The sequence below is a fragment of the Apostichopus japonicus genome, chromosome 18, assembly GCF_037975245.1.
Source record: "Apostichopus japonicus isolate 1M-3 chromosome 18, ASM3797524v1, whole genome shotgun sequence".
Taxonomy (NCBI): domain Eukaryota; kingdom Metazoa; phylum Echinodermata; class Holothuroidea; order Aspidochirotida; family Stichopodidae; genus Apostichopus; species Apostichopus japonicus.
In genome coordinates, this window is record NC_092578.1 from 6,727,687 (window position 1) to 6,753,876 (window position 26,190).

General features: G+C 35.6%; 1 protein-coding gene across 3 annotated transcripts; it reads left to right on the forward strand.

Moving 5' to 3' along the window:
* Positions 1-4,328: 4,328 nt before the first annotated feature.
* On the forward strand, positions 4,329-24,917 carry LOC139958934 (uncharacterized). Of its 3 annotated transcripts, XM_071956383.1 has the most exons (21): positions 4,330-4,643; positions 5,674-5,779; positions 7,082-7,153; positions 7,357-7,416; positions 7,931-7,999; positions 8,387-8,458; positions 8,749-8,820; positions 9,315-9,386; positions 10,311-10,385; positions 12,574-12,645; positions 13,042-13,113; positions 13,702-13,773; positions 14,141-14,293; positions 16,229-16,297; positions 16,838-16,918; positions 17,380-17,451; positions 17,986-18,039; positions 19,034-19,221; positions 19,741-21,278; positions 22,294-22,432; positions 23,153-24,917. In XM_071956383.1, exons 1-21 carry the CDS (start codon positions 4,547-4,549, stop codon positions 23,368-23,370), a joined length of 3,423 nt encoding a protein of 1,140 aa, XP_071812484.1. In that variant the 5' UTR covers positions 4,330-4,546; the 3' UTR covers positions 23,371-24,917. The 3 variants fall into 3 exon arrangements, with proteins under 3 accessions (XP_071812486.1, XP_071812484.1, XP_071812485.1); XM_071956385.1 differs by lacking the exon at positions 8,749-8,820 and having other exon boundaries at positions 4,329-4,643; XM_071956384.1 differs by lacking the exon at positions 12,574-12,645.
* Positions 24,918-26,190: the final 1,273 nt, after the last annotated feature.

The following is a 26,190-nucleotide window of genomic DNA, read 5'->3' on the forward strand; positions in this document are numbered from 1 at the left end:
GTGCTTGGGACAAGATGGTGTTACTTCATATATAACGTGCATCTTTGTACTTTCTACATATCTTAATACAACGAACCATTTTTTCTGGGTCAGCTTTGTTTCAGAGATCTGTTTTGCAGTGCAAAATTGATTCTGAGGTACTTATGCAACCCCGATCTCTCCCCCTCCACCCCCCCCCCCGTCTGTCGTTCTGTAAGTTATTGACTTTTGTTTGTGTTGGTATGTGGTCTTGACATATCAACATTCATACCATTCTCAAATAATGTATCAAGACAGCGCCATCTACCTTCCTGGTTTGATTCGCCTGATATTTTGACAAGTTTACCTCACTGCAGATTACAGTTCAATCAATAAATACAAGCCCCAGAAACAATGTTTACTTCAACAGCCATGCATGCATGTTATCCCTATGAGCTATTATACTGAACTGCCACCCTTCTTCACGATGCATACCTTATATCTCTCGTGGCACTAAACTGAAGCTTCGAGCGTACATGCTCACTACTATAAGGATTCCACACGCGTTAACAAATTACCAGAAGGTGGAATTCACAATTTTGAGTTGGAGCTCGAAAAGCATATATGTAGTGCATCAGCCGATACTCATAGCTAGTATACAGTAGCCTATAACTACTTGTGTCACATATAACACGTGTTACCGTGTTACGAACACAAAGCAGTAATTACTGATGCACTGTTGTGGGACAAGAACTGTAGTAACATGTGTTACAGGTGGCACCAGTAGTTACTGTACTAGCTATGTGCATGTCAAATTTGTACGAAGAAATGTTTCGAGAACTACTCCTAAGCCACGATGCCGACGGATGTCAAACTTGTTGAGTACGTGTTAGACACAGACTGCCGCTGCGACACATGACGTCATAGTGTCAAAGGTCAGATTTTATTAAAGGTCAAATAACGCGCAATAACGCGCATGTCAAGTGATGAAATGGCCAAAACCATGGCCAAAAAAACATTTCTTCAAAGGTTGATCCTACAACTAATATCTGTACTCTCTCGTGATATGAGTCTGCAGGCGAGATGTAAGAGAAGATTTGGTACTAAGATAATTCGTTAAATTTCGTCATTTATCGATTTTAGAGCTTTTCATTGTTTACACGGGTGATGATTTGCTTCCTTCTTGGGTTATCTGCATTAGACAATATTTTAATTATACGCTATCAATAATGATCCATCGTTGTAAAACTGACTCACAAAGTGATACAGGTTTTCAAGTAGAGGTAAAAAGACATTTGATATTGTATATACCAAAATAGTTCTTTGAATATAACTATAAGTTATAAGTTAACTTTTCATAAAAACAGCTGTTTTTTTTTATAGAGGTTTGTGGGTGTTTACAAATTTGCAATCAGTTTCAAAACAGATTTTTTTAATACCTGTTACGTTTCAGGGAAGTACCAACACTATACAGAATGTGATTTCTTTTACCTTAAACTTCGATATTATATCAATATTAAACATCCATTTTGATGGAGTTCATTACTTTGACGAGTCAAATGTTGTTTCTAAATGTGACGGAAAAGTAATACCCCAAAGTGTATAGACAGAGGCTCCGAGAGTCAGTGGGGGGGGGGGGAGGGCGGGGCACGGTGATGTTAACGAGCTGCCTTCTGTGTACATTGTCTTTAGACCCCATTGTGAAAGGGCGAAGTCACTATTCGGTAACTATAGTTTTTCCCGACCCTTCATAAATATCCCCCCTCACAATTTGACCCTGGGACCCGGGCTGTATTTATCTGAACTTTTGTCACATTAGACCTGACTATTAACGCAGTGTCCAGGCGTGTATAAAAAACCTCTTCAGAACTGAGTAGAATCTTTAATTAATCCTTAAGTTAATTATTTGTTGAAAAAAAAATCTAGTTTTAAGCAATTCTCTATAAGTTCAGTAAAGATTCAAAGAATTAACTTGTTAAAAACTGCCGTAATCTGATAGAGCTACAAACGTTTCATTAAACAACGGTATATAGGCTACTTTCCTCATTTACATGCCCGATATTCAAAGTGGGGGGGGGGGGGGTCGCGACCCTTTAGGGTCTTCATAAAGTTTTGGAGAGTTGTCAAACTTCAGATGAAGAAGGAGAAACAAAAAAGAAATTGCCGATATTTGTTGAAAAAGAGTGGAAATTTTACTTATGTGGAATACAATCAAACTTAAGTAAAATGCAATTCTACTTAAGTGTAACTAATTTCACTTAGGCTTAATTGTATTCTACTGAAGTGGAATTGGTTCTGCTTCAGTAGAATAACGAGGTAAATGTTAAAACGGCTTGCCATACGTCCGCGGCAACGCCTTAGATTGACACTATATTGTATCGGACAGATCCTCGGAATGTAAAATACAGTGGGCAAGCACATTTGTGGTAGGCAGAATAGGACTCTGAGGCATGTACAGTTGCACGCGAGAAAAAAGAGTATTACAAACGAATTGGCCAAGACTAATGTTCCAGGGAACATGTTCCAAAGACGATGTGATGAACATGTGACGAACATGACTCTGAGGCATGTACAGTTGCACGCGAGAAAAAAAGAGTATTACAAACAGTGGCGTAGGAAGGTACTTTTGAGTGGGGGGGCTGAAGACTGATTGCCAGTCTGGGGGAGGGGTCTAAGGGGAGGGGGTGTCCCCCTCCCCTTTGGAATTTTTTGCATTTCCAGGTGGCCTCAGATGCAATTTGGTGCAATATAGCACACTTCAGCACCCACTCCATTTTGTAAACTTAATTTTGTATTTTCACCTGGCCTTAGATGCAATTTGGTGCTCCAAATGAGATTTTTTTTCTCATTTGGAAATGAAAAAGGGGTTTTCTGACTTGCGAACCGGGGGGCGGAATGATACTTCCGCCCCTCCACATTTTTCACTGGGGGGCTGGCGCCCCCCCCCCCCAGCCCCCCCCGGTTCCTACGCCCTTGATTACAAACGGATTGGCCAAGACTAATGTTCCAGAGACGATGTGACGAACAACCGACATCATTAAAAAAAATGGTTCGCTGTTTAGTCGTTGAAGCAACGAATATAACATCAATATCCGTCCAGGCTTCGAATTTCAAATCTGAGGCATATGTTTTTTAGTTTATGTTTGCATTTGAAGGAGAGCGGGAGCTGGTGGTGAATTATAGACACTAACGTTGTGACTGTTTTTCTCAGCTTCAAGGACTATAGACTCCACCTCGGGCCGATTAGAAGTGAAACATAATGCTTTTTTCTTTAAATCTGGAACAATTTCGTGAAATGTCAAGTTTTGCATCAAATGAACATTTTTGTAAGTCTCTAGCCTTGTAGTTTGATTCATTTTGGAGGCAAATTTAAAAATTGCCTATATCTATCTAAAATATATAAATCTAGGGTAAATCTTTGTTCACTTTGCATTTCGAGCAAAGGGTATTGTTAATACATAGAATCCTTTTAAAACATCTATTATTATTAGAAAAATATGTTCTGACTGTTTCTCTCAGTTTGAAGAATTTTAATCTCCATAGTAGCCGTTTAGAAGTCAGAGCAGGTGCGTAGCCAAGGGGTGGGGGAAAAGGTGCGGCCACCCCCTCCCCATTGAGCATATTTTTTTATGATATCGCTAGTAATTTCAAAATAGAAAATGCTTAGATGCAACTTACAATGCCTGGGAAATGCCATTTCCAGCGATCTGGGAGGCATTTTCGGCCAAAATTGTGTGTACGCTTCGCGCCAACCAATGGTGGCGCTATACGCTTAGATAGTTTGCGCACAGGCTTCACCCCTCCTTTTGGCAAATTCCTCGGTACGCGCCTGAGTCAGAGAAAATCGTCTGGATGCCTTTTTTGAAATCTAGAACAATTTCGTGAAACTTCATCTTTTTACCTAACCTTAACAGTTTTGTATGACTACAGTTTTTGACCTTGTGGTTTCATTCATTTTCTATGTAAACTAAAAACTTTTTTTAAATCTCTCAAAAAATAGAAATCCAGGGTAAAGTGATGATGTAAATATATCCATGGATACGTTATTGTCATAACATAAGTTCCTGGAAACAATCTTTTATCAATATTGTTATCAACTTAATATCTGAAAAGGTAGTTCTCCGTTTACGATTCAAAGTTGTATCAAGTCGTCCCCAGCAAGTTCCTTCTTTCGAGCATACTTCCCTTCTTTCGGTTTCACTGTTTTACGTTGGTTATAGTTTGTATAGGCTTTTATTATTCATAGCTTGTTTAGTCGGTAGAAGAAGCCTATAAAGGAAGTCAATATTTATGATAGCCTATATATTAAGAGACAAACAGCCTTCAATTTTCCCCTTTTATCATCCATTTATCATTCAGTTTATTTGAAATGACTATCATAGAACCATCAAATAAGTTTAATACTTTACAATGTAAGATATTTTTTTATAGGAGTTTTGTTTCTTAGCTGCTTCCCTATATGCAGTTTAATGTTATATGTAAATGCTTCTTATGAATGTCATTGCTCATATCGCCGACGATATTACTTGGGGTACAAGGCATCCACCGTGATTCTTCCTGAATTCAATCAACTTATAATGACATAAGGATGGAAATCCCACAAAAATATTTACTGATTGTAATAGCTATTGCTAACATCACCGTCAGCTTGGGAATTTTGAGAGAAAATTCGTGTCATCTATTAGGTAAGTGGAAAGCAATATTTGATACCTTTGATATTATTTGATAATAAGTAGTGCAGTATAATATACCCACTCAATATTAGTGTCGCGAAGGTGCGATTTATACAAGCTCTCGTACGCAGGACTTTCTATGCGGGGTAGTGCGTTTACTGATTTAGGGGGATATGTTCATTGAACACCATGCTGGGGGCGGGATCTATTTGTGTATGTTCATCGTGCAAAGATTCAAAATGGCAATACACTTTTCAAACATGTCAATTTGGTTTGTGGCAATAGACGGAGTTATTGCCACCCTCCTAACCCCTCCCCTCCTAACCCCTCCCCTCCTAACCCCTCCCCCTCCTAACCCGTCCGCAGCAGCAGCAGCATGTGGATCTTTAAAAATTTAAGAGGGTAGAGGTTTGTAAGGTTGTGCAACCCTCGGTATGGACTTTCTCGTCGGATAAGGGGGAAATCTACAATTTAAATGAATGAATCAAATTGATAAAATTTTCGTTAGTTCATTTTATTTACCTTAAATGTGAGTATTACATGTTACATGAACATGTGAAGCATGTATATACATGGGATATGGCGATACTGAAATCGCTGTTTTACCCTGAGAAATAATTCAAGCGTACTTTATTTTGTTATTTAGGGTATGACAATGTGAATTAATTAAAGATAATGAGTGATTACCATGGTATAAAGGAAACAATGACTCCCACAACCCCCACCCACCCTCCCCCACGTCTACAAATAACCATGATAATGTCATTTTGATGGATGTCTATGTATGAATTATTGCGGAATTTTTAATGATTTGATCTTGTTATTGTTATGTAACATGCTGTCACAGTTACATTAAAACCTTCAACCATAAACCCCCGACAGAGCAAGAAACCTATGGGCGTAATGGTGGTCCATCAATTATCGGTGTATAAACCCACCTCCACCTGAAACCTTAATTCTCCTCTCAGGTGAAGGGGTTCTTCTGCAGAAATATCCTTCCCTTTGAAACTGTTATTACATTCTATATTTGATATCTTTCTAGATGCGGATGTATGTGATGTATGTTCGTGCAAATACCGAGTTATTGACTGTTCTAACAAAAGCCTCAAAGCTTTTCCATCAAACATCCCAAACGACACACGCATTCTGTATGTATATTTAATGGTCATTACACATGATGTGTTGGTACTGGATAATTTTTTTTAAATATTTGTTTCTCCATCCATCCATCCATCCATCCATCCATCCATCCATCCATCCATCCATCCATCCATCCATCCATCCATCCATCCATCCATCCATCCATCCATCCATCCATCCATCCATCCATCCATCCATCCATCCATCCATCCATCCATCCATCCATCCATCCATCCATCCATCCATCCATCCATCCATCCATCCATCCATCCATCCATCCATCCATCCATCCATCCATCCATCCATCCATCCATCCATCCATCCATCCATCCATCCATCCATCCATCCATCCATCCATCCATCCATCCATCCATCCATCCATCCATCCATCCATCCATCCATCCATCCATCCATCCATCCATCCATCCATCCATCCATCCATCCATCCATCCATCCATCCATCCATCCATCCATCCATCCATCCATCCATCCATCCATCCATCCATCCATCCATCCATCCATCCATCCATCCATCCATCCATCCATCCATCCATCCATCCATCTATCTATCTATCTATCTATATATATATATATAGTTATATAGCTTTATATATATAGAAATCACGACCTCCAAAAATGCAATGTTTCTTTGCTTCTATTGCCGCCGCCGCCGCCGCTTTTATCCAAACGTAGGATATTTTTTTCTCAAAAAACATTTAAGCGAGTCCTCCAATGAGTTATCATCACTCAATATACATCGAAGGTAATCGAAACTTTCAAGAAATTATTCCGAAAGATCGAAACTTATGTTCTTCTTTAACATATCAAAAAGGAAAGGTTGACATGGGCTATTCTTTTGACTGTCGATGTTAGTATCTGTCCATCTGTATACTCTTGTCTATGGTAGTGCACTCAAAGTCGTCAGGAAGTGATTTTCAAGAGCTCTTTATGGTATCTCCATACGTTAGCAGTTTCCCTTTGTGGTCTTATTTCTCGGTTCCTGTTTCAATTGTGATAATTTTCTGGAGCTGTTGATGCATTCTAAATTGATTATGTGCAATATTTTGTGGAAATTGATGTAAGATTATTTGAATCAATTATATTTTGGCTGCATTTCTGCCAAGCTGATATAATTCACTTTTGGTATGTTACATCATCCATACAGACTTTATTAAAAAAATCTGTTAATATATTTCCTTTTTTGTACTATTATTTTGCACTGTTCTGAAAGTTGTATCATTTCAAGTAAGATGAAAGGAATAAAATTATAAAATTTAACCAGTTAATCATTTCTTTTTTTTTCTTCATAGAAATATGGCAAATAATCATATTGAATGCATACCGAAGCATTACTTTAGTGTATTGACGAAACTCTACGAATTGTGAGTATTAAGGTATTCTGATGTAATATAGAATAGATATCACAATCGACCAAAACAAAATTAAGACAATTGAATGTAACATCAAGCGCAGTTTACCTTTATGGCTGAATCATAAAACAATATGTTACTTATTGAAGTCTTACCCGTTGAATATAGTCACTTCGTCAAATAACTTTATTAATGATACTTTGCATTTTGTGCAGATCAATTGAATATAATTTGGTGGAGGAACCATTCTTGCCGCCAAAGAGTCTGAGAACATTGTGAGTAATTTTCTATCGTGCAGCTTTTATCTCCTATTTTTTGCTTGTACCCCCTCCTCCCCCTCCTCCCCCACCGTCCTCATACACACACGGGGATCTATCAATAGGTGAAGGGAAACACGTTCTATATTTAATAAAGCTGGTTATTATAAGTGAACGAAGATTCCTTTTTTTTTGTGACCGGTTTGTATTTTCTTCTTTATTGCAAACTTTTAGACTTTGCACAAAAAAAAGTAGAGCCAATATCCCCTTTGTCTTTGACAAAGAGGTCAATGGAACCGTATTATCTGAAGCCATGAAAGAGTAACATTTTTTGCTACTAATTTGTTTTGTCATTATAAGGACCTGATATATTAATGCTCAGCATATACTAGACTGCGTAGTCCATCTATTTTGATAAGGATCTGATCTAATGATCATTTGTTCCACTTCTTTTACATGTCAAATGGTTAAAGTTAAAAACAGTTTTACCTATCTTCTTTAACCTTTTCTTCTTCTTCTTATTATACTTTAGGCAAGCGAGAAGCAATTTGTTAAGCAGTGGAGAATTACTCATTAGCCAATGTGAACATCTGGTAGTAGCGTAAGTCTGCTTTTCGGATTTATATTTATATATATATATATATATATATATATATATATATATATATATATATATATATATATATATATATATATATATATATATATATATATATATATATATATATATATATATATATATATATATCTATATCTGTCTGTCTGTCTGTCTGTCTGTCTATCTGTCTATCCGTCTATCCGTCTGTCAGTCTGTCCGTCTGTGCGTCTGTCTGTCTATCTATCTATCTATTTTAGTGATACCGTTTCGCAATAACGACAACATGTAACACAAATGGTGAAAGTGTTTTAAAACATGATTTGAAAGTGCATGCTATGTGCAATCATTTCGATAGGGTTTAATGGTTTCTTTTTTTTTCTCATGATGAAGGTCCCTCCAGTACAATAGAATCAGTTATATACCAGAGTTTTTCGCACGCAATTGCTCCAAACTTTTTTTGCTGTAAGTATGTAAAGTTTGTTTTTCATCAGTACCATTGACTTCAGACAAGATATATGTTAATTTTTTTTCATTTTCATTTGATCCTTGATGAAAATGATGGAGGAAATTTCGGGAAAACTCTTATCATGATAATAGTGTGAGGAATAAGCCTAACCTTGTGGATAGAAAGCAGAAAGAGGGGTGGAACGGGTAATGGTAGGGGTTGGGAAGGGGGAGGAGGAAAGGTGGAGACATAGAAAGAAAATGTTACGTAATCAGTTTTTTTTTTCATTTATTTGTTTCCATTGCAGGGATTTACGAGGCAACCTGTTTGACCGTTTACACAAAAACACCCTCAGCTTTATTCCAAGTTTGCGCGAATTGTACGTATACATATTCACATGTACTTGGGGCCGCATGAACCCTATACGCTCGATTTTTCGATATTTTGCCCGAAGCCCAAGGCAACACAATGTGAGCACTGCGCGCGGAGCGCACTGATTTATTTCCCTTCCTGATAAAACAGATTAATAAAGTGCAGCCGCCCCCCCCCCCTCCGCTGAGAGAGTGTCACACAATTTGACCTTTTTCCATTTTTTTTTTGGACCCAGAAGGTTCGAATGATTGATTATATAGCTTCAAATTGTTATAATAAATTTGCTCACTAAAATTTCGCACCGTAGAACATCTCTGGCGGGCCGGACGCAACCCTGCGGCGGGCCGGACTGTGGCCCGCGGGCCGTAGGCTGGACAACCCTGCTCTATAGACTTTCTCATTAACTGTTTTCGTAGTTCATTCCCATATTACACTGTTTTATTATCACATGTCAGTTAAAGTTACAATAAAAGTCTCTCTCACACTCTTCCCCGTTACCAGGAGACTGGGGCACAGTGATAATCTGCGTGTTATCGAAGATTTCACATTATCCTGTGAAAACATTGTTCGTATGTAAGTATAACATTCAATTGATCAGAGTTCCTATAGCTAGACTTCTTTGTTAAGGTGGTCCAATGCGTTCCAGGGGAATTCATCGCCTTTAAAACAATCCACAGAATTATTTGGAGGGGGTGGGGAGGGAGACACATAATTGGTGGCCTCCCCACCCTTCCGTAGCTTTTCATATCTTGAATCAAAGTGAATTGAAGAACGGAACCACTGAACTTTAACCTCCAAGGAAGTAAGCCTTTTGAAGCGGAAATGTTCATTTTAAAATATTACACACACATAAAAAAAAATCAAATTATTTTAGCTGATCACCGTGTCATACAATTATTCACACTACAATATAAATTTGATTGAGTTTTCAGTGATAGAACTTATAGTGTGCTTGATAAAATATCCTGCGTGTTTGAAGGTCATACTTTACATTTCTTCTGCCAATTGGGTATTCTGTTTTAAGATGTTTATATGAACGCTTCGTATGAAATGTGTTATTATAATGTATCATGTCTGGATATATATATATATATATAGGCTATATATAGGCTATATATAGGCTATATATAGGCTATATGTACATATATATATATACACACACACACACACACACATATATATATATATATATATATATACATATATGTATACATTCCCTGACGAGAGGGCCTGGGGGTACAGTTTCGGGCCCGTGGTCAATAAGGTCAATTAGATGAGTTTCCCTCATAAAAATAAAGACTTCAAAAATTGGAGCGCGATGCCATACTTTTCCCGAGGTCCGAGCAGGCTCGGAAGGCCACTGCATGGGTAGAAAGACATATACATATTACTGAGAAATTTTGTGAGCTGAATAATCCTTCAACTTATAACAGTAAATGGAGTTTCGTCTGTTTTCGTTAAATTTTTTTATTTTATTTTTATCTCAATTGAACATAGAACTCTGTCGGCATGTGCTGAACTGGTCAGCATTCCATCCAGCCTGCTCAGAGGTTGCAAAAATCTGAAAAACATGTAAGTATGAAAATTGTGTTAAACTAACGAACATGTGGCGGCCTTTTTAGAGGTGGGTTAGAATCGTACGGTTAATGTGTGTATGTGTAAACAAATAATGTGGCCAGATATCCTAACCCCGTATGGCCGATTGACTATGTATGTGTGCGTATGGCAAGCCGTTTTAACATTTACCTCTCTATTCTACTTAAGTAGAATTAATTCCACTTAAGTAGAATACAATTAAGCTTAAGTGAAATGAATTGCACTTAAGTAGAATACAATTAAGCTTAAGTAAAATGAATTGCACTTAAGTAGAATTGCATTTTACTTAAGTTTAATTGTATTCCACTTAAGTAAACTTACCACTTTCTTTTAAGCTTAAGTTAAATTCAATTTCACTTAAGCTTAATTGTATTCTACTTAAGTAAAATACAATTCTACTTAAGTAAAATTTAATTTAGCTTAAGTAAAAGTGTCATTCTTTTTCACTTAAGCTAAATGCATTTTACTTAAGTAAAATTGTATTTTACTTAAGTAGAATACAATGAAGCTTAAGTGAAATTGAATTTAACTTAAGCTAAATTGTATTCTACTTAAGTAGAATTGTATTTTACTTAAGTAGAATACAATTGCATTTTACTTAAGTAAAATTCAATTCTACTTAAGTAAAATACAATTTAGCTTAAGTGGAATTGAAGGATATGGCAAGCCGTTATAACATTTACCTCGTGCGGAGAAGTGGTTGGTCTTGGGGCAATGTTTACATGCATGGTACCATGCCTTGTGATACTTCTACTACTAGTACCGCTGATTGGTGGTATGTCGTGTTGTAGTCGTTCCCTTGCCCTTAAAAGTGCTTTTCCAACTGCATCAGCAACAGTTTGCAACGATTTATTGGCTGGCTGCATTTACAAAATGTCTAACGTTCAGACTCAGTGATAAACAAAGCTTTGCTTCATTTGCTAAGTATGGTGTTATGTTCGTGTATACACACAACGAAAGCTGGATAAGTATCGCAGAATGGGGGAATGGCCGCAAATGGTTACGTAACTAGTACGTCTTGAACGTAACTCTATAGGTCTCGCATCACAATTAATTGTTCCATTGACTTACACACTAAACTCATCACTTTCAAGACCTGCCAAAGAAGTTTTCATCTGGTATATCCTACTCACCACATGATAGGTGTGTTCTAGTGGCCTATCATGGCACTCGCAAACTTCCTTATCATGACCGTTTAGATTATGAGCTAGAAGAGGAGCAAGTTTATCACACTGAACCCTTCCATATGTTCGTTCGGAGTAATATCAACATTTAACCAAAGACTTTTAAAATGGTTTATATCACCTTCGATCCTCCCTATTTTCACACCATCTGTACTTAAAATTATGCCCTTTCATATAAAGGCAGAAAAAACGATGACAGTAAATGATAACATGCTTAAGGAAGCTTTACGTTAGGTACTTTTACCTCTTTTCTGACAATGGTAAACCTATTGAGCGGATGAACACGTGGTGAGGTACCTAAAATAGTATACAGAGTCGGACTTCGCGGCAAGTACAGTGACGCAATGAGTAGCATATACTGATTGACCAATCACATTTTACTTAAGCTAAATTGCATTTTACTTAAATGAAATACATTGACCAATCACATTTCACTTAAGCGTAATTCTATTTCACTTAATTAAAATGCAATTTAGCTTAAGTGAAATTGAAAAGCCATTTTGCTTAAGTAGAATAGCATTTTACTTAAGTAGAATTGAATTTTACTAAAGCAGAATTGCATTTTACTTAAGTAGAATTGAATTTTACTTAAGCAGAATTGTATTTTACTTAAGTAGAATTGTATTTTACTTAAGTAAAATACGATGTAGACAAAAACCGTTTGAACTTAAGCTAATATGAATTCCACTTAAGTGGAATACAATTAAGCTTAAGTAAAATGCAATTCTACTTAAGTGCTATTCATTTCACTTAAGCTTAATTGTATTCTACTTAAGTGGAATTAATTCTACTTTAGTAGAATAGAGAGGTAAATGTTAAAACGGCTTGCCATATGTGCGTGGGCATGGGATGTAGTGCCGCTGTGACTTATGAAGGTCAAAGACTGGAGGTGAAAGGTCAAATAGCTAAAGCAGCATTTTGGCCATTACCGATACGAGTATACCATAAATGACAAAATGTTATTTTTTTTTCATTGACAGAATATTTTACTCGAATGGACTTACCCACATCAACGATGATATGTTTTCTACCCAAACCGTAATTTCACATTTGTAGGACATTTTAAATTTGCGACTTTGTATGTTTTCTATAGTACGGTATTATATGTATATATATATATATATATAAATATATATATATATATATATATATATATATTTATATATATATATATATATATATATATATATATATATATATATATATATATATATATATATATATATATATAGGAGTCGTCCTATCCTTTTTTGTTCTTCATTTTATGACATAAGTTTTAATAATTGAGAAAAATTAGTTTGCTTTACATCGGTAATTGTTGTTTGTTTGTTTTGTCTTTTCCAATATATTTTGCTACTGAAATAATTTTGCGACTATTTTGCAACTAACAACAAATATCGATTGTTAAACTAACTGTCTGTTTCCTTTATCGTCCTTCGGCCATATAGAAATTTGAGAAGTAACCCACTATTTCATCTTGAGGAAAGATTATTCAGTCACCTGAAGGGGGTTTCGCATTTGTGAGCATCATTCTGTTTTATACTATATGCGATGTGCGTAGCTGGATGCATTTGCTAAATATTCTCTCAGATTGTATCTAATATATGTTTGTATAGCATTTAATATATTTATTGTGCAGAGGCTGGGCAAGGAAGTATAATCTTGCGGTCCGCAGTGAAATGTTGTTTGTACCCATTCGGCGGGCCTCAAAACCTGAAGATAGCCATACTTATACTCACAATATATACATCACATTATCACATGATATTAATATCACATTATTTGTGAAATGAGTGTTGTACAGAAGTGAACATTGCCTATATATATTGCAATATACCATCAAATGTAGATCTATATAAACTCCCAAATGTATAGATTTGATTTACAGTTTGAGCAAAACAAATATTGCTCCGTCACTATAACGTTTCGTGGGCCGCAATATAGCAGGGTTTTGAAAGCATTCTAGGGGCGGCAGAAAATTCGCGCACTATATATATATATATATATATATATATATATATATATATATATATATATATATATATATATATATATATATATATATATATATATATATATATATATATATATTACACTTTTTTTCCCAGGATACTATCTAACATATCCATTTCTTCCATACCGGCAAATATATTCAACAGCACATCACTAACAAAGTCTCTGTAAGTATTTTTTTTTTCTAATCTAAATTGTTTAAACAAATGTATACCATTTTCCATATCTTAGTACCCTTTTGTCACTTAAAAAGTGAGATCTTATCGAAAATCGATATAAAAGCGTAATATATAAGTACCTCTAAGTATAAAACTAATAATGCAATTGATTTAAAGTGCCCTAAATCGGAATCTGGTTACAGTATACAAAATATACAGAGATATCATTTGACTGATAGTTTTGAGCCAACTTTGTGGTTTGCCCCTTTAAATAAAAATCACCTGTCCCCTACCCCTCCCCCACCCAGCCTCATCTTATTCAACTCTCTTTCACCGCATGTATACTGTGTTCTCAAATTTTCCCATTACTTCACAGGGATCTCTCAAATAACAACCTAGCAACGATCCCAGAGACACTGTTTTCATCAGGAAACACGCAACATTTCCTTTATTCACTATCACTTAGCGATAATCAACTTGAGGCGATTCCACCGAAATTATTTCACAACTTGACTCATCTCATGCATCTGTAAGTTATACAGCCGCGATTCCTCGGTGACCGTATTTTATTGCTGAAACACAAAGTGCTGAAAATGGTTTAAATGTTTGGGCCCTAAACAGCAGAATGAAGGAATATGTCACACCGTGACCTGGTGCAAAGCCTTTATCGGAAGGGGGTCCAGGGGCCCCCTTAGGGCCCCTGATGTATTCCAGTGGCGAGGCCCCGTCGGGGGTCCGGGGGGAGAACTCACATCTTCAAGTTTCTTCTGTTTGATCACTGAATTGATATGTCAGTCATTCACATATTTTAACAATAATCACATCTGACAAGTGATTAGACTTAAGAAAGCCTTTTTTTTTAAATGGCATCATTTATTATTGACCAACCAAATTGCTGGTTAGTGATATTTTTCATAATAATAATAATAATAATAATAATAATAATAATAATAATAATAATAATAATAATAATAATAATAATAATAATAATAATAATAATAATAATAATAATAATAATAATAATAATAATAATAATAATAATAATAATAATAATAATAATAATAATAATAATAATAATAATAATAATAATAATGATAATGATAATGATAATGATAATAATAATAATAATAATAATAATAATAATAATAATAATAATAATAATAATAATAATAATAATAATAATAATGATAATAATAATAATAATAATAATAATGATAATGATAATAATAATAATAATAATAATAATAATAATAATAATAATAATAATAATAATAATAATAATAATGATAATAATAATAATAATAATAATAATAATGATAATAATAATAATAATAATAATAATAATAATAATAATAATAATAATAATAATAATAATAATAATAATAATAATAATAATAATAATAATAATAATAATAATAATGATAATGATAATACTAAATAATAATAGACTTTAGAAAGACTTATCTATTTAATATCCGGGTGTAACTTAGGCCCTTTATCATGATTAATACAATTGAAATTAAAACGGGGACACATTCTCAAACTTTGCACACGCGAATAAAATCATCTTGTTATATAGATGTTTACAACATGCACTCATATGATATAACATGTACATGTAAAAAGCACTGTTGGGCACGTTCTGCCTTAGAAATATGAGGGAAAAAAAGGGAAAAAAATCAACCAAATAGGAAGAGATATGTGTTGGGATCTTATAGTGACAGTATGACATCACTGATTATAAACTGACAGATCGCAGACATTACTATTAAAACATCTCTTCCGAACTGAACAGATTTTTCTTAGCAGTTTACGGTAACCTGTTCATCAATAGGATCACTATAAGATGACTATTGGTTTTGTGTCTGATTTAAGGGGCAAATTAAATATTGAGAAGGGTTTTCCACTAACAGTGTGTGAAATAAGTTTGCATTATGTACTGGACTTTTCCGTATATGAAACTAACGTAAATGTACTATGTAGCAGACTGCACACAGGCGAAAGTTGCTGATGTTCGTCGCGGTGATCATTTGCAAAGTACTGAGTGACGTCACCTTCGTGACGTCAGAGAAATCTACTGTACAAAACTCTGACGTCCAGAAGAAATATTCCAAAAACCACTACGTCACGACCACGCCATTTTAAACGTTGCCTTGTCTGGCACCGGAATATCACGTTAAGAATAGCTCTTTAGGGTTTTCAACTTCACTAATAACCAACAAATAATTGATTTTACTTCATAAGCTATATTAGTTTTTTATTATTATTTTTTTCAAACAACAATATTAGGGTTAAGTATTCCATGTTAAATATATTATGATTATTAACATATTATGATTTTTAACCCTTTAAATCGTACGTGTAATTAATTGCCAGAACCATTGACCCAGAAACGCTCAGTTAACTATTTGTATTTTCAGTATTTGTAATGAATTAATACTGATATACGCGTTGTTTTATACAGATACTTGGATGGTAACAAATTGGTTGAACTTCCAGAAGGGATGCTGTCTTTAACTTCCGTCGAATTTCTGTGAGTAATTTCATTGCATCCCTTTTCGTTTTTTCTTCTCGAAATGCGATAAAACAGAATTGAAACTTTTCAGGTGGCGGATGGCGGATGACGGATTTGGTAACATGCTGGACATGCCGGTACGCATGCGCTGTGGACATTTAAAATGACACATAGGATAATTCATGACGGAGAGTGATGATGATGCTGTTGTTTTCGAATCCTTCACATTTTCTCTTTTCTTTACGATGCTGACAATATTTATTATTATTATTATTATGATGATGATTATTTTGATTATTTTTATGATGATGATGATGATGATGATGATGATGATGATGATGATGATGATGATGATGATGATGATGATGATGATGATGATGATGATGATGATGATGATGATGATGATGATGATGATGATGATGATGATGATGATGATGATGATGATGATGATGATGATGGCGACGATGACGATGACGATGACGACGACGATGACGACGACGACGACGATGACGATGACGATTATTATCATTATTACTATTATTTTTATTATTATTCAAGGTATATTTTCCAAAACCAAATAACAAGCCTTACAAACAGTTTGTATTTGGAAGATCATCCGTCCAACGGAACTGCCGTAATGTGAGTATATTTCTCTAAAATCGGCGTTTTGGGGTGACAGCTTTCGTAAAATCTATGAATTTCGCACCGTATTACTTTGAAAGCACCCATGTGGCTCATAGAATAGATAATATACAATCAAACATGCAAGACAAGTACACTTTCATAACATCACCGGATTGTTGTTATTTACCTGTGTGTTTTGGTAACTATGTACGGTTGTAACTAAAATCTCGTACAGACAATTGAAGTTGCTCCGCTTTGGTTTTTTACATTATTAGTATATATATATATATATATATATAGATATATATATAGTTATATATATATATAATATATATATATAATATATATATAATATATATATATAAATATATATGTTATATATGTTATATATATATATATATATATATATATATATATATATATATATATATATATATATATATATATATATATATATAAACATCTCCACTTTACAGTGCAGCAGAATTCAATCCGACGAGACAAATTTCTGTGGAATTCCTTCAAGGTATTAAAGAAAACGGTCAAATGTAAGTCTTCCAATATTATTCAGAAGCGACGATGTTAACTGCTTGTAAAAAAGTATTAATTCCACTGTTTGTGATGAAAAAAATAAAAGGATATTCCAGTGGCAAACAATATATCAATTCAGGAAACAAATATTCCACATCTGTTAAATTGACATCTCAATAACTCAACCGCAAATATTCTTTTAAAAGCTTTTCAACTTTCCTATTTGAATGTTCTTGCGTCCTGGAAATGCGATGCATCACCCGATATACATAGCTAGTCCAGTAACTACTGTTCATGTTTCACAACCGTACATTCAGTAACTACTGCGCTGTGTTCGTAACACGGTAACATGTGTTACAGGTGGCACAGTAATTACTGCAAGTTTTTTCTTACTGCAAATTTAAAAACGTATTTTTTTTTTGGGGGGGGGTAGGGTAATTTGGGTAGCAAGTAACAAAAACATGTTATGGGATAATTAATCAATAAATTAATTATAGTTGCATGGGCTTGTTTGTCTTTCTCATTCACTGATGTTTCTTATTGTTTTACAGCACACTCTCCTGCGATGGTATTCATATCCCAATGATGCCTTACAACGTAAACGTGTAAGTTTTATCACAATACACCAATTTATTGATTTTATAATTCATACTTTATGAGAAGATATATAGAGCTTATTAAAGTCCACGAGATTATCATTTGATACTGCCCGAACATGTTCAGTGTGTTCTAGTTTTCCATATTCGTAGATCATTTATAAGGTAATACAATTTTTATATAAAAATGAGCATTTGGTATCATTTGGTTAAGCTCCTCAGCAAGCGAGGGCTATAATATTTTAGTCATATTTGTATTCATGGTTATACTAATCTTAAAGTTGGTCATGTTATATGAAAAGCATTAAGAAATGTCCAGAATATCAAATTTCAATATGAAGATTACAACTCACATGTACGGGCTAACTGCATAAGGCTAAAAAATAATTTCATAAGTGTCTCAAGATTGCTATAGCAAGGAACAAAATATTTAGCTATAGGAACAAACAAGTTTGCAGACATGCGGTAAAATTTAGGCATCGTTTCGCTACCAAAAATCTTTGCAAAGATTTCTGGGTTGTAAGCCTACGACAAGTAACAACTACAAAGTTTTTTTTTTTTTAAATAGCACTTTAAATATCTAAAGAAGTGCAAACTTTAGCCGATATAGGGCAATAAAATTATCCATAAAACCTGCATTAATTTTGCCGCCGTTAATTTTCACCGCATTTTTAAACTACTTGAGAAAGCAGAAAGAAGCATCATGTAAATAATATCGTCTTGCAACATAGAGCTTAACTTGAACGTACATACTTTTGATAACTAATAATAGGAATAGCCTATACATACTACTTCGCTGATACTAACAGTCGGTGTTTAGTATGGCATTAAACTATATTGTAACCCGACGTGCATGGAACGCAGACGTGTCTGAATGAGTACACGTATTCTTACAGTTTAGTACATGATATAGGTTGTAAAATACCTCTGTAATTCGATATTGCACATATTTATGTAGAATATACCAATGAAATCCTCAACATGTAATCCCATTGTACCACAGTACTTGCGTCCAAGCCACTTTTCAAACCAAGCTTATAGTTAAGGAGCCGCATGAAAGTGATGGCTTAGAACAGCGAGGATTTTACTGTATACAAAACAACCATAGCCTGTTCCGTACTTACATTTGTGAAGCGTGTCCACAGGGAAGTTATGCTCCCGGACGTGACGAGTGCATTCCGTGTCCGATTGGTGAGTCGTAAATGCAATAAAATGATCGCCTTCGCCCCCAGCAATTAACCTCCTTTCGAAACCCAAGCCCCCCAACCCCCTCCACCCAAAAGCATCGTATACTTATAAAGAGGAAACTAAAGAACTCTAACAGAATACCTTATTTCAGTATGGTAATGATAGCGCTGTAAGATGAACACAGGCAGGTCGAGGACAAAATGGCAAGAAAGCATGCATTTAACGAAAAGATATACGTTGAAATGCTTGGAACATTGTGTCGAAGCAAATGTCTCAAATTGCTCAAATTTATCCCTTTAAATGATTACTGTCGGAGTGAAATATTCACAATTTGATTAATTTTTCTCATATCAATTAAAGACGAGTAGATTTAAACGCCATCTGATCCTTGAAGTATTAATAAATGACGGTAAATTTCACCCAACAACAAAAAAAAAAAAAAAAAAAAAAACATGTTAAACTTATACGAAAATATTTTCATATTAAAATAGAATCATTGAGAAAAAATGTTTTCTTCACCAGGTGGTTTCTATCAAGATGAAGTTGGACAATTTAAACGCAGACCAAATGTCATCCCTTGTAAAAAATGTAACAATGGTACATTCGTTCCCAATGGGGGTGGTACCGGGGCTCTAGATTGCCAGGTCTGCCCCGAAGGTACCAACAAGAGTACCCACGCTGGATATCGAGCGTGTTTCTGTTTGGAGAACTATTTCCGAAGAGATCGATTCGGTGGCTGTAAGCTCTGTCCGCAAGCAGGGCTGAGATGTTTCAACGACTTCGTCACTATAGAACCCGGATTCTATTGGAATTGGACTTTTGCAAATATCACAGAATACAGGTTGTTTGTAGACAATCTAAAGACCTGTGAATATTCATTTAATGAAAACACTACTTCCTATTCAGGTTCTTTCCCTTATGTACATCCCTGTCGACAAACATTTAAATGTGATAATAAGAATGACACCATTGAAGGTAATTGTCATAGAGGTTACAAAGGGTTTATGTGTACAGAGTGCGCTGAGCGTTACTTTCCGGTACTCAACTTTTGCCATGTATGTCCTCAGATATGGGTCTTCGTTTTAGAGGTGGTGTTAGTCTTAGTCCTCTGCGCATGTCTGTTGTGGTACCTAATCTACAAATACAACCGTCAGCGGCTGGAAGAAGGACGGTCTTTTGTGGACGTTGCACTTGCAAGAGGAAAGATCGTTCTTGGTTTCTATCAAGTGATGGGAGAGTTTTGGGACTCGTTAGACGTCAATTATTGGCCTGAAGTGTTTAAGCGACTCTCAAATTGGTTGGTGCTCTTGCAATTCAACATTTCGAATATTTTCATCAAACCAAGCTGTTTCTTTCCGAAAGTATCTTTAAACGCCTATTCTGAATTCCTGATAGGAATCACTGTGACTTCTGTCGTTGTACTAGTCCCCGCAATAGCGATTTGCTGTCGAAAGATACGTGCTACGTACATTCAACGTCAGTTTTCGAACAATGCTTCAAGTCCTCCTCGATTCATCTTCAAACAAGATCGACTCTGGCTGGCAACACTTTTGACGCTGTATATCACTTATCCATCTACTTGTTATTCTATCATTACATTATATAGTCCTGCTTGCCAGTCGTTTGCGTTAGACGACGACATGCGACACAATGTTACTCTTCTCCGCTCTGATTTGACAATTAATTGTAACACGAGAACCCATCGGAACTACGAAATCGCTGCTTACTTCTCCTCCGTCTACATCGTAGCTTTTCCTGGAGTTTTATTTTACCTCTTAAGGAAATATCAAAAACCGCAATCAAGCGTCGATCAAACTTCAACGTCGTCGTCGTCTTTGTATCCACAATGGTTGAGATTTCTCTGTGAAAACTACAAGGATCAATATTGGTACTGGGAAATCGTCGAACTTACCAGAAAAGTTTCACAGATGTACATTCTGATTCTATTTGGGTGGGGAAGTTCTCTTTCCATCTTCATCACGGTGCTTCTCGCTGTCATCTTCCTCACTCTCCACGCATCTTTCTCACCCATGAGAGATAAATTTGAGCAAAATCTTCAGGTAAAATGTAGATCATTACTAAAACTGGAATATTCTAAAATATTATTATAAAATATAAAGTTTCTTGTAATTTTTAAATATTATTTCCCTCTCTTTAGCATTAATATACGGGTCTACCAAATATTTCTATATTGTCGCTGATAATAATGTTTATATTAATATTGACCGTTAATAGTACTTACTGCTATCAGTCGAGGTTGAACTCTATACCACTTTGATTATTTTTCCGAACTGATCCCGTAAACATCTCAGACTCATCAATAAAAGTGACTGGACTCCTTAGTCTATCACAGACCATTATATCAATTAACCTCGATGCAACACAAACCTCAATGAGTAAACGTAGGACTTGATAAGACTTATTTACAATGCATTACGACTTTGTCAACTACAAAACTTGTGTCGACTGTTTCTGCTTATCTCTCATGTGAAGTTACAAGACTATATTTTCGTTGAGTTCTTAATTTGTAAAACAAAGGATTAACATTAACATTTAAACCTGGACCGAGGAGCCGAAGTCATCATCTATTCACCTTAAAGGAGGATTCCAGAGCTTTAGCAGTTAAAAAAAATTGTTTTTAAGCCAAAATTTCTATGGAAGAGTTTACCAACACTGACTAAGTTCTTCTTGCTTGGGCGATGCCATTTTAAGACTAAAATACAGCATAAAGTCAATTTTGTCATAGGAAGATAAAATTCATTTTTCTTACCATTTCTACAAAAATGTCAGAACGAATAAACACAACCTTTCTCGGTTAAAAAAGAATAATAAACGGATTTTTTTTCACTACAATGCACCCTCAGAGTATTTGACCTCTGACTGAAATATTTAAATGTCTAGTCTAAACGTCCCCCATGTTTGGGAGTAATTTAGAGATGTTAAAAACCGCCTGGATATTGAGAACTTTTGAATAACTTCGAGCAAATGTTTTTAGTAGGCTGAAATTCGTTGACCAGTATATACAATGCTGATGAGCTTTATTGAAAGGTTCTTAACTTTTGATTTAATTTACAGCTTGCATCGCTGTCGGCCATTTTTCTCAACATGTTAATGGTTACGGTACCAGGTTATGAAACAGATTCTGCATTCACCAAATATGCTATGAGCTTGATTTTGGTATTCCTGAACATCATTGTCCTTTGCATTACATTCGGTGAGTTTCTCAGTTTATTCATTTTGACGTACAGAATATTAATATCCAAAATAATTTTTTAAGGGCTGACCTGGATTAAAAATGAGTAATTGTAATTTGTTTATATATCTAGTCAAACTGTATTTCTGGGAGTGCGGTTGTGTGTGCGCGCGCTGCGCGCGTGTATGTGTATGTGAAAGAGAGAGAGGGATGGCCAGCGGGGGGGGGGGGAGGGGGGGCGACGTAGAACACAGTCTTGTATGTAGACTTTTACAGGAGTATATGTATGTTCGCTATCATGAACTCTCAGAGTGTGAGTGGTTTCAATGATTATTACGAATTTAAATTATGAATGGTGACATATAGTGTAACGATATAACCGAATTGGCCCTAGGGTTGCGTCATGTGACTTTTTGGACGTTGAAACCCGTGATTGTTACCGTATATTGAAGAGGATCTGATAACCTAACTATTTCAATGTCAGCTAATAATATATAAGAGAAAACTCTGTTCGCTTACAGTGATATTTATTTCATAAACAAATAGTTTAGTATAGCTTGGTTGAACTTCCTTCCAAAAGATTACAGGTATAATTAAGTATTCATATTACGGTTTGCCGTGTCGAGCCATGGAAGAGCGGGGCGAGTGGGGTGGGGCCGTGGGGCGGGGTGCGGTTGCATTGTGTTCTTTCACGAAACAAAACGCAAACAAGTTGAACTATGTCCCTATTTCTGAACGCAGGACGACCATTACTGCAACTTGCGAAAGTAATCTACACAGTGATTAGAGTTCGAAGAGGTTGTTCCAGGAGAATTGCAGAAGACTCTGACTCTGGTCGGGTTGGTTCTCTTCATCCATCTCATCAACAGTTATCTGATTATGCAGACCACCAAGAATGCAGAGAACAAGATCCTCTTCTGACTTCAACACAGCGTCGATTCCGAGAGTCAATGCAGTAATAAAGTGTAGTATGAGATCTTTCTTCTATGAGATATGAGATATAAGATATCAGATATCAGACATAAATAATAAAACAAATAACGAACCTTTTAAAATCTGTCAAAAACTTCAAATTTAGGATAAAGTGATGTTGTACATACATTTTCATGTTATCATTAACGTTAAAAGGAGTTTTATTGCTTCTTTCTGCTTCGCTTATAGTATTAACTTCTTCGTTTGAAGTACACAGAGTAATCTTTAAGAAAATTGTTTTCATTTACATTTTCCTTTCACTAATCTATTCTCCTCCTCCATCCCTCCCCTCCCCCCAACCCCACACTGTCGTGTGGTTAAATATTACCTACATTAACAGAATAATGACCTACCGATGTTAATAAACTGTTATACAACTAACTCGATCTCATTTATTATTATGTGGAGGCATAGGTGTAAGGACATTAGCCACTTTGTACATATCATTTCATTTTAGGACAGTACGATAGTAGGCTATGTAGTGAATACAATTTATGGTCAAACTGATATTCGAGACTTGAACATTTTCTGCCCACCCCTGCAGCAATAGAATGGGTTCCAAAGGAGACTCCATTCCTGATTTGTTTACCCTAGCCCATGGATTGGGCTTAATCCTTCTTTCAGCATCTTTCCCTTCTTTCGGGTTCACAGTTTTACGTTTGTAAATATTTTGTACTTTTAGAATTCATAGCCTGTTTAGCCGATAGAAGAAGCCTATAAAAGAAGTAAATATTTATGATACCTTAGATATTAAGAGATAAAACACCCTTAAATTGTCTCTTTTATCATCCATTATCATTCAGTTTAGTTTAAATGACTATCATAGAACTTTGAAATAAGTTTTGCAATGTAAGATATTTTTTTATAGGACTTTTGTTTCTTAGCTGCTTCCTTATACAGTTTAACTGAAAATGTTCAACGTAATTCTATGCATCTTGAATGACCACTGACAGACAATAATCTGTGTCTGCGTGCCACTGGACACTCCCGCTCCCACCCCCCCCCCCCCCGCCCATCCCAGTTCTCGACTTCTACACCTGAGCTGGTGAGTCAATAAGCCAGGTTTCTTATTCGTATGAACCAACACATTACGGGGGGGGGGGGGGCAACCCTCTGCGCTCATTATAATAAAAGTCCTGAACTGTTGTTTGCGAAACAAATTGTATAAACTTTTAACGAAACCTTATCGCTGTCCGACACTTCATACTATAGTTCACTCGCACACCTGTTAGCAACTCGTTGAATTTGTATTGTGATCATTTTGATCGTTGTTCAGAATATACTTAGTATATGGTATGCGAATTGTTCAATAATAATTTAAAAATAAGTTCTTCTGTCAAAAAACAAGTTTATCGCTCATTCGTAGCCTATATATATATATATGCTATGGGGAAGCCATGTGGGCAAGTTAGGTGTAAATTAAATGTTCGGTTTGTGTTATCATTATATATTTGTTTTGTTTATTCCTTCAAAATTTATCATCAGTAGTGTAACCTGTAAACCAAATACAAACAAAAAGCTTCTGTCACACGCATTTAACGAATCTTTTAACTTCTCTTTCAATGCCAAAACCAATGATATCGAAATTACGCGATAAAATAGATCGAAATGACTACGTAAATATCGATGAGAGATAAACCCCTCCCTTTTCTCCGAACCTGCTATCCCCTGCAATTGGTACTTAGACTTGGGGAGGGGCGGGGTTGCATGAACAATGAATACAACATATGTACACACATGGGCGGCGATCATGGGGGGGGGGAAATATTTTAGGTGGGGGATATAGTATCTAATATCCCCCCCCCCCAATATTTCGTGGCATAGTTTTTTTTAGCATATTTTGTATGATATCGCTAGTAATTTCAAAGTAGAAAATGCTTAGATGCAACTTACAAGGCCTGGGAAGTGCCATTTCCAGCGATCTGGGAGGCATTTTCGGCCAAAATTTTCTTTTGCGCTTCGCGCCAACTTATGGTGGGGCTACGCTTAGATAGTTTGCCTACAAGCTTCGCCTCTCCCTTGGCAAATCCCTCGCAAGGCGCCTGCCTTACCGTGTAACAATTTGTTACTATATATGACCAAAAGTAGTTTTTACTTTTTTTTCGAAATGAATAGACGGATGGTAGACGGACCCCCCAATATTTTAGGTGGGGGATGTACTGTAGTATCTAATAGTAACTAATATCCCCCCAATATTTGGTGGCATAATTTTTGTGTGTGGCTATAAATAGAAAATAACACATGCTGCATGAGGTAAATGACAGATCCACATCGATATGGGTCCACTGATTTCCATTTAGCCTGTTTCCTACAAGATTTCTAACCGCAGGCGCGTAGCCAAGGGGGGGGGGAGGGTGGAGACCGCCCCCTCGAGCATATTTGTTTGGTATTTTTTATGATATCGAAGTTTTATAGTAGCCGTATTAAGAGGTTTTAATATTTGTACACCAATAAATTAACTGTGTCTGAATTTTCGAAAATTCATTGACCAACATTCTTCATCATACTTCCTTCTACTCGTGTAATTTTGACCGGTCTGTTAGGGGTTGAAGGGTTTTTTTCTATATTGGTTATCCATATATGAAATTTTGTGCAACATTATGGGTATGTTTTGAAGTGAATTTATTATTCAAATTCTGAACAAATAATGGGCTTAAAACCCTGAAAAGTGGGGCTGGCGGGTATTGTTTGGCGTTACGTAGAATTACCTACAAAATCAATGATCCACGGGAGATGCGATGAGGTCGAACATGATGTGTGACTGGTGACAATCTTGCAAAAGGTTATGAATGAAAAAAACTACTGGG

Coding starts and splice junctions, on each gene's coding strand:
- LOC139958934 (XM_071956383.1), top strand. CDS start 4,547: ATGGAAATCCCACAAAAATATTTACTGATTGTAATAGCTATTGCTAAC. Junction 8,821..9,314: donor ATTCCAAGTTTGCGCGAATT/GTACGTATACAT, acceptor CCCCGTTACCAG/GAGACTGGGGCACAGTGATA. Junction 13,114..13,701: donor CTGAAGGGGGTTTCGCATTT/GTGAGCATCATT, acceptor TTTTTTTCCCAG/GATACTATCTAACATATCCA.